The 13,656-nt window shown below is 43.8% G+C and overlaps 1 protein-coding gene across 2 annotated transcripts in view; it reads left to right on the top strand.

The window, feature by feature from the left end:
* The first annotated feature begins 6,450 nt into the window (after positions 1 to 6,450).
* The window catches only part of LOC307234747 (myocardial zonula adherens protein-like), a 33,234-nt gene continuing 26,028 nt past the window's right edge, over positions 6,451 to 13,656 (top strand). For both annotated transcript variants that reach the window (XM_080006610.1, XM_080006609.1), the window contains exon 1: positions 6,451 to 6,575. In XM_080006610.1, the coding sequence (XP_079862736.1) occupies positions 6,504 to 6,575 (72 nt within the window). In that variant the 5' untranslated portion in view covers positions 6,451 to 6,503. The remainder of the gene's footprint in view (positions 6,576 to 13,656) is intronic.

The raw sequence follows: 13,656 nt of genomic DNA, 5'->3' as shown, positions 1-13,656 counted from the left end.
TGCTTGTTGAACCTTTTTATACTGCACTGGTGTTTTTTGCGAGTTATATCCTGTTTGTATCGACCTGCGTTGCATGTTTTCACTCTAAAGCCTTAAAGATCGACTGCTTTTACTGGAGCTTTGTTTGTTTTCTTTTGTGTGTGTTTTTTCTTTTTTTGTTTTTTTTTCCCCCTCTCGCGCTTCAGCGCCTCAGACCACGTTCGACTTGTAATGATTTGAATAGTAATTCACGTGCGTGCCGGTGCTTGAACCACACCCGAAATTACATTCCTGTTTGGAGAGGCGTCACTTGAGATCGGATTTCAAGACTAAAGATCTGAAGTAATGACGCTCCATCTTTGGAGTCATTACTTCAGACCAGATCTTTGGAGTCATTACTTCAGACCAGATCTTTGGAGTCATTACTTAAGACCATATATTTCTGTCTGTTTACACTGGATGTGAATTCTGTTTGTTTGATATTTCAATGAATTTTTGATGAGATTATTAACTGTGAGCTGCACCCTTTTCAAACGTCTTTTTTTCCCTGCAACTGAAGTGACTGTTATGTCGATTTTGAATGTTTATTATGTTGTTGCTGTTCACAGCTGAGATGCAGTACAAAGCTTTGTAAGCTTTTCCTGATGCTATTAAAACATATTTCAAATAAATTTTCGACGCTGTGTAAACAAAAGAGGCTTTATTATGTTGATTCAAGTTGTAATTTCATTTCAAACATGAGGGGAAAAAACATTTTTTCTGTAATATTCGTCACTTTGCATTTGAATATCTTTCTGGGTCTTAAGGCAGTTTTCCCTGCATTTTTTTTGCGTCTTTTACTTTAACAGGTTCATGTTTGCGGAAAAGTAATACAAATAACCATTATTAGATATTTAACTGATCATTCTTGGGACACTATGTTTTTACCTACCAAAACAAAAAGCCGGAGCACCATGGCAGGTTGGTTTTCTGTGTATATGGACCACACCCCCGCTTTTTATGATGGACTCGTATAACTGGTAAAATAACCACAGGAAACAGAGCAAACAGATATCACATGTCTTTGTTTTGCATTTAAGTGTTTAACTTATCAGCCGCCAACCAGCGCCGTGTGGATCAGCTCGTGCCCTCGGCAGGACAAGCCGAGGGCACTCTAACAATATCCAAATTTAATGAGCTAGAAGATGGACGACAAGACGCCACTTTATTAATCACAGAATAACAGCAGCATACAGTACACACAAGATAAAAATACCAAGTAATAAACGTCAATTAAATGTAAAATAGAATAGAAATCTAAAAGAAGCACCTGACGAATAATATCATTATATTCACTTTAGGTGTTTATTATCAAACCCTGTCTGCCAGGAGTCGGCAATAATCATTATTTTTATATATATATTTTTTTTAATATCTTTTTTGTTTTATTTTAATGTATATTTATTTATATTTTAAGAACTCTCTCTCTCTATATATATATATATAATTCTTTTTTTTTTCTTTTACATTTCCCATCATGCTCAGCTGTGAATCTGTAGGGCAGAGTGTGAGTTCATCTGTTTAGTTCAATTTACTGTAATCACTGGAGACACCAGGCTCTTATCCCCTCCTCCCACTCATCCCTCCTTCCTTCCCTTCTACTTCACCTTCACCCTCCCTTTCTGTGTGAAGTGGAAACTACACAAAAGAAAACACGACTTGACTCCAAACCCAAAACTACTCTGGATTTCCCATTATACATAAATGGGATTAAATGCAATCAAACGGGATTCACTACGGACGCTAAAATAGTCATTTACGCTGCTTGTGTTGCGTGCATTATATTCCCACTTAAAGGATTAAAAAAAACAAAACATAGAATATTAAGATGCGTGAGAAAATGGAGAAATTGGCGAGGAACTGTTCCGAAAGGAAATGACTGCTATTGTCAACTATGACTTGAGAACTATGAAATGTTTTTCCTATTCCACTCGTGCGTGCGGCCCTGTTCTGAAACGTCTTTATTTCAAAAATATATTATATTTAAAACTAAACCCACAAACCGATACAGCCCTGTGCACGCTGAGCTCACAGAGAGGCGACAGACACGGAAAGGACATGAAAAGCAGTTTGCTCGCTGCGAACACAAGAGACGGTGGGATTTATGACTATTGAAAATATGTTTTCACGTCTGCAAGTCACTGCTGTTCCAAACTGTGCAGCATTGATGGGAAAACATAACATTGACACAAGTGATGCCAAAGCATGTTTGGTGTGGGTCGGGCCTTCGCAGAGTGAATTGTTATGAGGGTTGTGTGTTTGTGTTGTGCTTATTATTGCATTCAGTTTGTCAGCATGAATTATTTCTTTATTACCATCAACATTATTATTTTGAGGTTTTTTTAAATTAATTATTTAGTTGTATATTATATTAATTTATTATAAATTATTGAGTTGTTTATTGTATTGGTGTATTTTATTGTTTAGTTGTTTATCTTATTTATTATTTTATTATTTAGGTGTTTATTTAATTTATTATTAATTATTTAGTTGTTTATTTTATTTATTTATTATTTTATTATTTAGGTGTTTATTTTATTTATTATTTCGGGGTTTTTTTGTGTTTTTTATTTTTATTTTATTATGTGTTTGTTTGATCTATTTATTATTAGTTATAATCAGTTATATTTATTATTATCTGAGAAGTCTATCAGCATCCAAGCCACTCATTGGCCGGGATCGGAGGTGAGTGGGTTCTGCCGCCATGTGACCGCTCTGTTGCCAAACGCGCTCCAAATCCAATTTGCAGCCGCGGCTCAGGATCAGCTGCGTCTCGGTGCAGGACGCGGAGGTGTCGGCGAGGCGCTCGGATTTTCTCTCTCGACCGAAAATGCTGGTCAGTTGGAGAAGGGGAAGGCGGCCCACGGGCTCCTTCTGGAAGAAGATCCGACACAAGACGCCGTGGTTCCACACCCACGGCAAGTGTGTGCCCGACGGCGGTGTCCCCAGCTTCCGTCAGGTCAGGACAGGGGCCGCTGAGGTCAAATGATCAAATGAGGTCAAATGATCGGGTGTTACCTGTCGCATCTGTAATGCAAGACTTCAAGTAAAGGTCGACTTCCAAATATTTACTACAAAATTGGGACGGATGCAAGAAAATGTAGGTGTAATAGGGGTAAGATTATTATTATTATTATTATTATTATTATTATTATTATTATTTATTATTATGGGCATACAACAAAGAGTATTTGTATGCCATTGCATCTAGGATAGAATAACTGTGCAAGTATAGTTCAAGTTCTCAACCTACAATGCAACTCTTTATTCATCCTTAAATCATCAACAACAGCTGCAATAACTCTGTCCTGTGGTCGACCTGTAGAATGACAAGAGCACAGTTTTTGGTTATAGAGAACCACCACCAACCCCCCCTCTTTGGAGAACTATTTATCATGTTTGGGTCTATAAACAACTGATCACTACTCCAAGAGGGGGAGAATCACCACGGGTGAGACAAATAAACATAGAAACAGACAACAATATGTACATGGAAAAACATAAACATTGGACAATTGGAGTTAATCAGGTCCAGGAAAACTGGAACAGCAATTGGGCTTGTGGCCTCTTCATGTCGTAGTTATGGCAGTAAATGAGGGAGGAAATGAGAGGGATGCAACCAGGAGGGTGCTGGGGTGCACTCAAAGCAGGTGTTGGTGACCGGCCCTGACGAGCATAACCCAGTTCCAGGGAGCACGAGGAGACCCCGCCCCCCAGGGGCGCACACATACAACCCACCCCCAAGTGCAGGCACAAGACGCAGCCACAGGCGCAGAACCCAGGCTGTGGGCCCCAGGCACGGACCAGCGGGATACCCATGCCCACCTGCGCCGGGCAAACGAGCCCCAAGCACTCATCCACGTAGCAGAGTGTGCTCAGCGCGGGGCACCCGGATGTTACCAACGCCAGCAGGCCAGCAGATATATGGGCCCTCCACCACCCCCAGCACCAGGGGCACCCGCCGCAGAGAAGCCACGCTGCGGGAGCAAAGGCCAACAGCTGCCCCCCGCACCTCAACCCACACCCACAACAGCAAGCAGCCCCCCAGGCACGGAAGGCACGTGGTGGCGCTCCCTCGCAGCCCAACCAGGTCGCAGCACATCTCAAGTCACCAGGCCCAAGCCGCCAGGACTCCACCCCACCCGGCAGGGGGCCCACTTGGCCGCCCCCCGACCAACCATGCCCCTACACTGACCCGCCAGTGACCGGCCACCCCAGAAAACCCCAGTACTCAATGTGTGCTGTTGGCAATTTCAGTTCGATTTGCGAGTCCTTCTGGCAAGTCGAACCCGAATCACTCGCACCCCTCCTGCCGTGCAGACCCTGGTCCGGTGGAGCGTTGTTCGGAGTAGGATTGGTGTGCGAGTGTATGTGTTCTAAGCTAATATGAGTGGGATTAAAATTTGACAGGCAAGATGTCAGCCACCCGCCACATCCCCACCCACATAGCTCGCACCTCACCCATCCCGCAAGCCTGAGTGTGGGTTTGGCACTGGGAGAGATAGCGGAAGCGCAACCAGATCGATGCAGGGGCACAGCAGGCCAGGGAGCGCCCACCTCCCGTACCTGGAGGCAGTCGACCTACAGCGACCAGCCACGAGTGCAGAGCGACCAGCCATGCTCCTCCACCATGACGGGCAGCTCCGCGCCTCAATTGTGGGGGGTGGTAGCTCAGGAGGTAGAGCTGGTGGTCTAGTGATCTAAAGGTTGCTGGTTCGATCCCAGGCTCCTCCTGCTAGCATGCTGTAGTGTCCTTGAGCAAGACACTTAACTCCTAATTGCTCCTGATGGCTGCGTCCGTCGGTATTTGAATAATTGTAAGTCGCTTTGGATAAAAGCGTCTGCTAAATGACTAAATGTAATGTAAATGTAAATCAGGCCCCTGGTCAGCCCTGAGGGTGAGATTATTTTGTAAAAAATGTGATATTTGATCAACCACTAAAAAAGTCATAAAGCCATAGAACTGTGCTGGTTATGGCCGACTCATAGTTAGTGATGCAAGACTTGCAAACGATTCTTTGAAATTACTCTTCCACTCACAAACTGAAAATAATCACTTGAGTGTGACCGATTTATTCTTTGCATTGACCAAATTACAGAATTTTGACAGAATCAAATGACTGAAAATTGAAATGAAAATTCCTTTCACAATTCAGAGACGAACCTGCTCCCCTGTCGACTCTTGTTTGCGAGTCCAGGAAGTCCTTCCGTCCTCCCACCCACACACCGACAGGAGTCTGAAAACGGAGCGACTCGTTTCTGCTGAGTGACTCATCAAGATCCCAATCTCCAAGCAGAGTCGAACCTTTCCTCACTATGAACAATCCTCCCTTTCGGAGTGACAGCGATCGGAGCTCAAGAAACTTCAACGCATTCCGATGAACACAGCCGCTGTTCTGATGGAACCGACGAAACCGGCGCAGCCTCACGATTTTGATCCTGCAGCACAAGTTTCCAGCAGGTTTTGAAACTTGTTCTGCTCTGAACCGGTGAATCAGTGCGGCCCGTGGGGGCCGGATTGTACCCTGTAGTGGGGAGACACGGGGGGGGGGGTAAGAGAGTGATGGAGAATGTGTCCCCACCACGCACAGTGCTTGTTTTGTTACATAATGAAACGGAGTAAAATACAATAACCTACATCTTAAATAAGAACACACTGTTTTATGAATATGCCCCACCGAGTGGGGGGGTATTCATAAAACAGTGTGTTCATAAAACACGCACGCCCCTAACGACGCCACTTCCGGCAACATTCTATCACCATAATACCTGAGTGGGGGGGACCAAAAAATCCCGGCGCCTCCCCCCCGCCCAATTGTGGCGCCCGGGTGCAGCCTCCCAATTTGATCTTGCAACGCGAGCAAGTTTTGTTCAAGCTAGCTTTTAAATTTGTTCTGCTGGAGCTGACGATTAATTGCGGCCTTGCAATTTTTAGCACAGCAGCTAGTTTCCATTACTTATTTCACAATTTGGGGGGGGGGGGCAAAGATAATGGGGAGACACCGCACATTGGCGGGGGGGAAATATAAAGAAATTAATGAAATAAAATTTACGTTTCGAGTGATTACCGCTTTAAAGTGCATGTGGAGCCGTGTTTGCTATCATTGCTCCTAAAGCAGACACCTTGAGCTCGACGCAATAAAACGGAGTTGGCTTCCGTGACGATAACGGTCGTGAACAGACACGCGGGGCAGGATGCGCGCTCATGCAGGTTGCAGACCTCGGATCTGAGACACACACACACACACACACACACACACACACACACACACACACACACACACACACACACACACACACACACACACACACACACACACACACACACACACGTGGAATGTTTACGTGGTGGGAAGAGCGCTGTTAATGTCACGGCTGGGGAATACGGAGGGTTTTATTTTTGTTTTTCTTTCGTTTCGGGTTTTTTTTTTTTAATTTTTAAGCTTTTTTCCCCCCATTTTCTCTTTTTCTTTGTTCTGGGGAAGATGAGTGGAGGTGTCACGCGGACCGCATCGGATGGAGATGGAGGGAAGTTCACCACCACCACCACCACCAAGGTTAGTGCTGCAACTACGTAAAACACTAATAATAATAATAATAATAATAATAATAATTAATAAACATTGCCGCAGGCAGCAATACACGGGGCCCAGTTTATTGGCGTTAGCTGCTGTATTACATGTATTTGTCTTTGGTGGAATGCGTCACAATTTACCAAACGTCGTCAATTTTCGTCAAACATTGTGGACTTACTTCGGGTGTTCGCGTCCATTGTTTGTATTGGAATATCCGGACATAAAAACATAACGTTATTACGTCCAGGGAGCTTGACGGGTGCAACTCTCCGAGCTTTGTGGAGTGAAGCATTTTCCAGGAAGCGCTATGAAGACAGGTCAGTTGTAGAGAACGGAATCTTTATTCTCTCGTGCGTTGTGCTGGTTTTTCGGGGCATCCGTCACAGTGAGAAAACAACTTCAGTAATGACCCCTCGTAGCCACGGTCATAAAATATGTGTTTATAATATAAATATATATTCTAGTCGGGTTGGACATATTTTGGCGTTGAATGCGTCGGACCGCGTCTGTGGTGTCGATCGAAGATTTAAAGATTCAGACAGTTTTCCGCGGAGCAACGTCCACAGGAGAGTCAGCCCCACGGGACCCCGAATAATAATAATAATAATAATAATAATAATAATATTTATATTTATATAAAGGTCAATTATTTTACCTGCTTTTATCCCTGTTTTGAGCTTATTTATTTAAAAAAATATTATTTTTTTTACTAGATTTTATTTATTTTTTATTCGGTGGAATAGCTGGATAAACAGATAATGTTTATGTGTCCATGGGTTACTAGAAAGACGCTTTATAATAATAATAATTATTATTATTATTATCTATCTATCTATCTATCTGTCTGTCTGTCTGTCTGTCTGTCTGTCTGTCTGTCTGTCTGTCTGTCTGTCTGTCTGTCTACCTAAGTCCTACACTCTTAATGTGAATTTGGAGACAAGAAAACAAACCCAATGGCGTCAGTTTTAACCATGTATTCTTAAATACATAGAGGAGACTCCGTCCGTCCGCTCCGTCCAGTATTTAGATCACACGCTCTGTTGTTTTGAATTAAATTGTGATATCTTTATACGAGTGGAATCCGCCTCTTTTTCCAATCGGATTGACAATAACTCCTCCTTTTTATTCAGTCATAGTCGGTATCATCACATGGTTAGAAGAGTTCCCTTTAGGTTGCTAGTGTTGCTGTTTTAGTTGCAGTTTAAAGCTGCAGTCTGAGTACAATCGGCCATTTAGTGAATGATTTACAACACGTCATCTGGGGAATTCCTGTTAAATCAATACACTGACAGAAACCTGTTTTTAATGTGATGAAATAAAAACAAACAATGATTTATGATTCATGAAGATCCAGACAATAGATCCCGTAAGAAGCAATGACAAAATAGGTTTACCTCTTGATGATGAAATTGATTCACCGCTTCCAAATATTTGTAGGGTTACACTTCAACAGTAACCTAAAATAAACCGCGTAAAATTACGACATATTCAAAAGTTAAAATTGTTATTAAATGTATTTATATATTTCATGAATTTTCTGTATTTTCCATATTTTGTTCCATTAATTTTTTTCTTTTTTTTTTTTACTAGATTTTATTTTTTTTATCCAATAATTTTGTGATATACATGATGTTTTTTTGTTTTTTTTATTGCTATATGACGTTGCATGGTTTTTTGCCACACTTGGCTTTGGGTTGTTTGAGGGTTTGGTTGGATCCCCTGATGAAACAAAATCATTGTTCCGAACGCAGAACAGGTCCTGTTTAGTTTTCTTGCTTCTGGCTAAGTGTTTAGGATAAGCTCCAATCAACAATAAGATTCAATTTTAAATCAACATCCCAGGGACACTGGCCACTCTCCAGGCTCCTGAGGGCACATTTAAACATTGGGGTTTTTTTTGTTTTTTGTTTTTTTTTATGATCCATTGAGTTCTTCAGTGATGACACATATTTTTTAAACAAGAATTTCTGTTTCATGCTCCTTTTTTACAGCAGGTGTTACAACTTCAACTTCTTCAGAATGAGTGGCTTGGTTAAACGTACGCAAATTCAAGGTGTTTTTATCACCCAGTTGGCCGGTGTTGTTCTGGTTATACCTGAGTGGCGTGACAGGGCATGAGAATCAGGGTGTGGTTAAAGCGTGTGTGTGTGTGTGTGTGTGTGTGTGTGTGTGTGTGTGTGTGTGTGTGTGTGTGTGTGTGTGTGTGTGTGTGTGTGTGTGTGTGTGTGTGTGTGTGTGTGTGTGTGTGTGTGTGTGTGTGTGTGTGTGTGTGTGTGTGTCTGTCTGTACAATGACAATGTAGTTTAAATTGTGAAAGTTGTTTGAGGGCAGTTCACACATATAGATAATCACAATAATTATGGAATTTATATGGTGCAGTCATAAAAACCAGATCAGGATGGTGGTACATGTTGTACAAACACAGTGTTTACTGTGTGAGAGGGATGCTGTCATACATTTCTGTCATACATTGCGTGTGTGTGTGTGTGTGGGTGTGTGTGTGTGTGTGTGTGTGTGTGTGTGTGTGTGTGTGTGTGTGTGTGTGTGTGTGTGTGTGTGTGTCAGTCTGTACAATGACAATGTAGTTTAAATTGTGAAAGTTGTTTGAGGGCAGTTCACACATATAGATAATCACAATAATTATGGAATTTATATGGTGCAGTCATAAAAACCAGATCAGGATGGTGGTACATGTTGTACAAACACAGTGTTTACTGTGTGAGAGGGATGCTGTCATACATTTCTGTCATACATTGCGTGTGTGTGTGTGTGTGTGTGTGTGTGTGTGTGTGTGTGTGTGTGTGTGTGTGTGTGTGTGTGTGTGTGTGTGTGTGTGTGTGTGTGTGTGTGTGTGTGTGTGTGTGTGTGTGTGTGTGTGTGTGAATCTTGAATATAGTGTACACACAAGTGTATACAGTAGTGTGTGTGTGTGTGTGTATGTATATATATATGTATTATCATCATTGGAGACTCAGAATTTCATGTAGGTTCAATTCTGCAACTCAATTATTTTTTAAAGCTTTGGTTTTTTTGGAAGGTTAGGAATAGTTATGGAGATTTTCATATTTTAGAATCAGTTGTTTAAATCATAAAAATACACTAAAATAAGGTAGTAAGGCACAAAATGAAATGTTATGAGAGTATCTGAACTGCGCAGCAGTCTTAATGGTTGTCACCAAATCAAATATTGAAATTGCGAAAATATTGCTCAATATGTTTTTTTTTGATCCACTAATCCATTATTTGTTTAATAATTTCACCACAAATGGGCCGACTGCACAGTCGTCACATGGAAAAAGGGTGGTGGTGGGTGGGGGGTGTTGGCGATCAATAAATCAACAGAGATTCTTCCCGCACTGGGGTATTCACATTGGGGGTTCCCTCCTTGGGTCGGGACCTGGGGGTGGGGGACACAGGACGGGGGAAAGACGCAGTAAGTTTTACGGCCGGGTGGTGGTTAGCTGAGGTTAGCTGCCCTCAGGTTTTTCAAGTCAAGTCAAGTCACACTTTATTTATAGAGCGCATTTCATACCAGGGCAACACAATGCGCTTTACATAGAAATACAAAAAAGAAAGAGAGAACGTTGTTGTCAGCTGTTTAGAGAAGGTTAAGTTTAGGTATAAGTCTCGGGATTGTTATGTTTAGGTATAATGTTCGCGATGATTAGGTTAAGGAATAAGGTCAGAGATGGTTACGTTTAGGTATAAGGTTAGCAGCCGCAACAACAACACCAGTTAAGGTATAAGGTTAGCAGCACCAACAACACCACCAGCAGCAATGACAACACTAGCGGCTACTGACCCAGCAGCAACAATAGCAGCAGCAAAAACAGCAGCAACAGCAGCAGCAACAGCAGCAGCGACAGCGCACAAGCGAAGACGTCACCGGAACCGGAAGTGGCAGCCCTCACCAGACACTGAGATTTAAACTGTGTGTACCATCTCATCTAAATCCAGTCAGGGTGGATGGTTAAGTTTACGTATAAGGTTAGCAGCAGCAACGACAATACCAGCAGAAACAATAGTAGCAACAGAAAACAGCAGCAGCAATAGTAGCAGCAACAGTGCACAAGCGAAGACGTCACCTGAACCGGAAGTGGTAGTTCTCACCAGAACCAGAAATCTCCTCATCTGTATTGAGTCAACAGTGTGTACCATCTCATCTCAACAAAGTAACGCAGAGCAAAGACATCACCGGAACCAGAAGATGTAGCCTTCACCGGAAACGGGAATTTCTCTGTGCATCGTCTCATCTTAATCCAGTCACGGTCCTTTAATTAGCATCCCTAAATTACGGGTCAAGTTTTTCATTCTGACCTCGGGAGGGAGATCCTTTTGACTATCTCTCCGAAGACACACCCTTCTTATAATCCTCCCACTGTAATAGACAGATAAGACAGACAGACAGACAGACGTCAGTCAGTCAGTCAGTCATAGACTGTAGCGAACAGCAAGGTTTTTAACCTGCTTTTAAAAGTATTCAGTGTGGGGGCCTCTCTCAGGTCCCTCGGTAGGGTGTTCTATTTACTTGAGGCATATATACAGAAAGCAGCTTCTCCTGCTTTAGAGTTGGTATGAGGGATAGTTAAAAGACCACTGCCTGTAGACCTGACAGTTCTTGCTGGTTCGTGTATAATTAGCATTTATTTTATATACTAAGGTGTACGGCCATTTATAGCTTTATATACAAGTAGCAGAATCTTAAAATCAATTCTGGTTTTGACGGAGAGCCAATGTAGAGATCTAAGAACAGGTGTGATATGTTCAAACTTTTTTGTCCCAGTGAGAACGTGTGCAGCCCCACTTTGGATTAACTATAGCCGCTGCACAGCTCATTTCGGGAGGCCGGTGAATAGGCCATTACAGTAGTCCAATCTACTAATTGCCACGGTGGACTGTGAGCCCCACCCCAAAGGAGAGAATTCCCGCATATCTCTGGCATCGACTGTGGGCTCCAGGGCTTGGAATCTGTTCTCCAGCCGGAGATTCTCAGGCATAGTGCGGCACAAGGAGTGCACGCAACGCCGGCCACGGCTCGCCACCAGGGTCTAAGGCTCTGGGGTGAAACAGGTCCGGGACTTGGGCCATGGCTCCTCTATCACAGCCGGCGGAGCGTCAGATGGATCCGGAGTGATGGACTCAACCGCAGTGAGAATGGATCCGGGCCATGGGAGAGTGGAGTCTAAGTCCGGTCCGATCACAGCGGAGGACATGGAGCAGGAGATGTGCTTAGCCTGAGCGCTGGTGATGGAGGTCAGACGCACAAACAGTTCATCCTTCTTCTTCACGTCCTCACGCAGGCTGTGAATGTCTTTGAAGACCGACTTCTCTAGAGCGCTGAGTCTGTCGACCAGGCGCAAACAGTTCCCACAATCCGTGGAGGTAGGCATCGATGCCGGCATAGTTATCAATATGCTAGGCTAACAGGCTAGCTAGCATTAGCCGAACGCTAGCCAAGCGCTAGCCAAGCCAGAGTCCACGTTCCAAAATCCAAAAAGACAGTTCAGGCTAGGGTCAAAGCCAGGAAAGAGTAGGGATATCACAGTGTAAATAATCCAAGATCCGTAATCCAAAATCAGGTAGTTTGGGAAGCGATTCAAAGAAGTAGCACCTGTGAGAGGTCTCCTCTTTATCCACGGCAGCAAAGTGGGGGATGAATAGGCGGTAGTAGCCTACCAAGCCAAGGAAGCTCCTCACCTGTCTCTTGGTGATGGGAAAGAGCCAGTTAGCTATGCTCTGGATATTCCCCTTTTGTCGTTTGACCATGCCCTGTTCTATGGTGTTCCCCAATTACTCCGCCTCCTCCAGCCCCAGCCAGCACTTTTTTGGGTTTAGCACAAGACCCGTTGGCCTCAGTGCTCCCAGCACTGCCCCCAGCCACTTCAGAGGGGTGGTCCAGTTGAAGCTATGGATCAATATGTCATAGAGTAGGCTGCTGCGTAGTCCTTGTGGGGCCTGAGGATGTTATCCATCATGCACTGGAACCTCGCAGAGGCCCCGTGGACCCCAAAGGGGAGCAGTCGATACTGGTAGAGGCCATCAGGGGTGGAGAATACCGTCTTTTCCTTGGCCTGCTCAGTGAGAGCTACCTGCCCACCTGTCCCCTTTGTTATGTATGTGCTATTTGTATCCAGGGTGTTAATATATCCGGCGGTCCCAGGTGCTCAATCAGCTCGTCCACTCTAGGCACTGGGTAGGCATCAAACCAGGAGATCTCATTCAGCTTGCAGTTCTCATTATAGAACCTTGGGGACCCGTCTGGTTTGGGAACCTTCACTAGGGGACTGGACCAGGCACCGTGGGACTCCAGCATTCCTCTGGGTCTCTGACCGTAGAGGAGCTCATTGGGGAGAACCCTGTAGAGCTCTGGGGAACTTCTCTAATGAGACCAGGACATAGGGTGGCAACCGATCCAATCAACATCGATTAATTTAAGGTTTGATTAAATCAGAACATCGGTCCGTGGGTGATAGATGTACACAGTGGCGGATCAAGGTGGTCATTGACCCCTAGGCTACTCTTTGTGTGCCCCCCCCCCTACTCATCATACTTTACAAGAAAAAAATGTAATATAGTGCCATGTGGAAAACCGTGCTAGGATTATTACATGGCCCACACACACACACATTGAGACAGCCTTTACTATTAACAGCAGCTCCAAAAAAAATGCATTCACGGTGCATCTGCAAGCTGGTAACAGCTTTTAGCGTTCTAAACCAAGAGGTACGACATCCGCAGCAGTACATAACACCCTGTTTTACTGAGGCAAAATCACAACATCCTGTCAGAGAGAGGCACAATTCGAACCGCTGTGCATTACTGTAATGAAACAAAGCCATAAAAATACAATAAACACAGCAGCGGCTGCGCATAATAACAGCAACAATGCAACATCAGCACAATACATAATTATTCCTACCCATAGAAGTTAGAAGTCCTTAATGAGGCTGGTAAAATTCAATTTGCACAGAATATCGTTTGTTGGGGACTCATTGTGGATCTCAGACCCCGTTTACATCTGGCATAAACACGCGCCTTGGGTGATCCGACTACAAGTGGACAG

Source organism: Zeus faber, assembly GCF_960531495.2.
Source record: "Zeus faber genome assembly, chromosome: 1".
NCBI classification, from domain to species: domain Eukaryota; kingdom Metazoa; phylum Chordata; class Actinopteri; order Zeiformes; family Zeidae; genus Zeus; species Zeus faber.
This window is presented reverse-complemented; position numbering and strand designations above follow the sequence as displayed.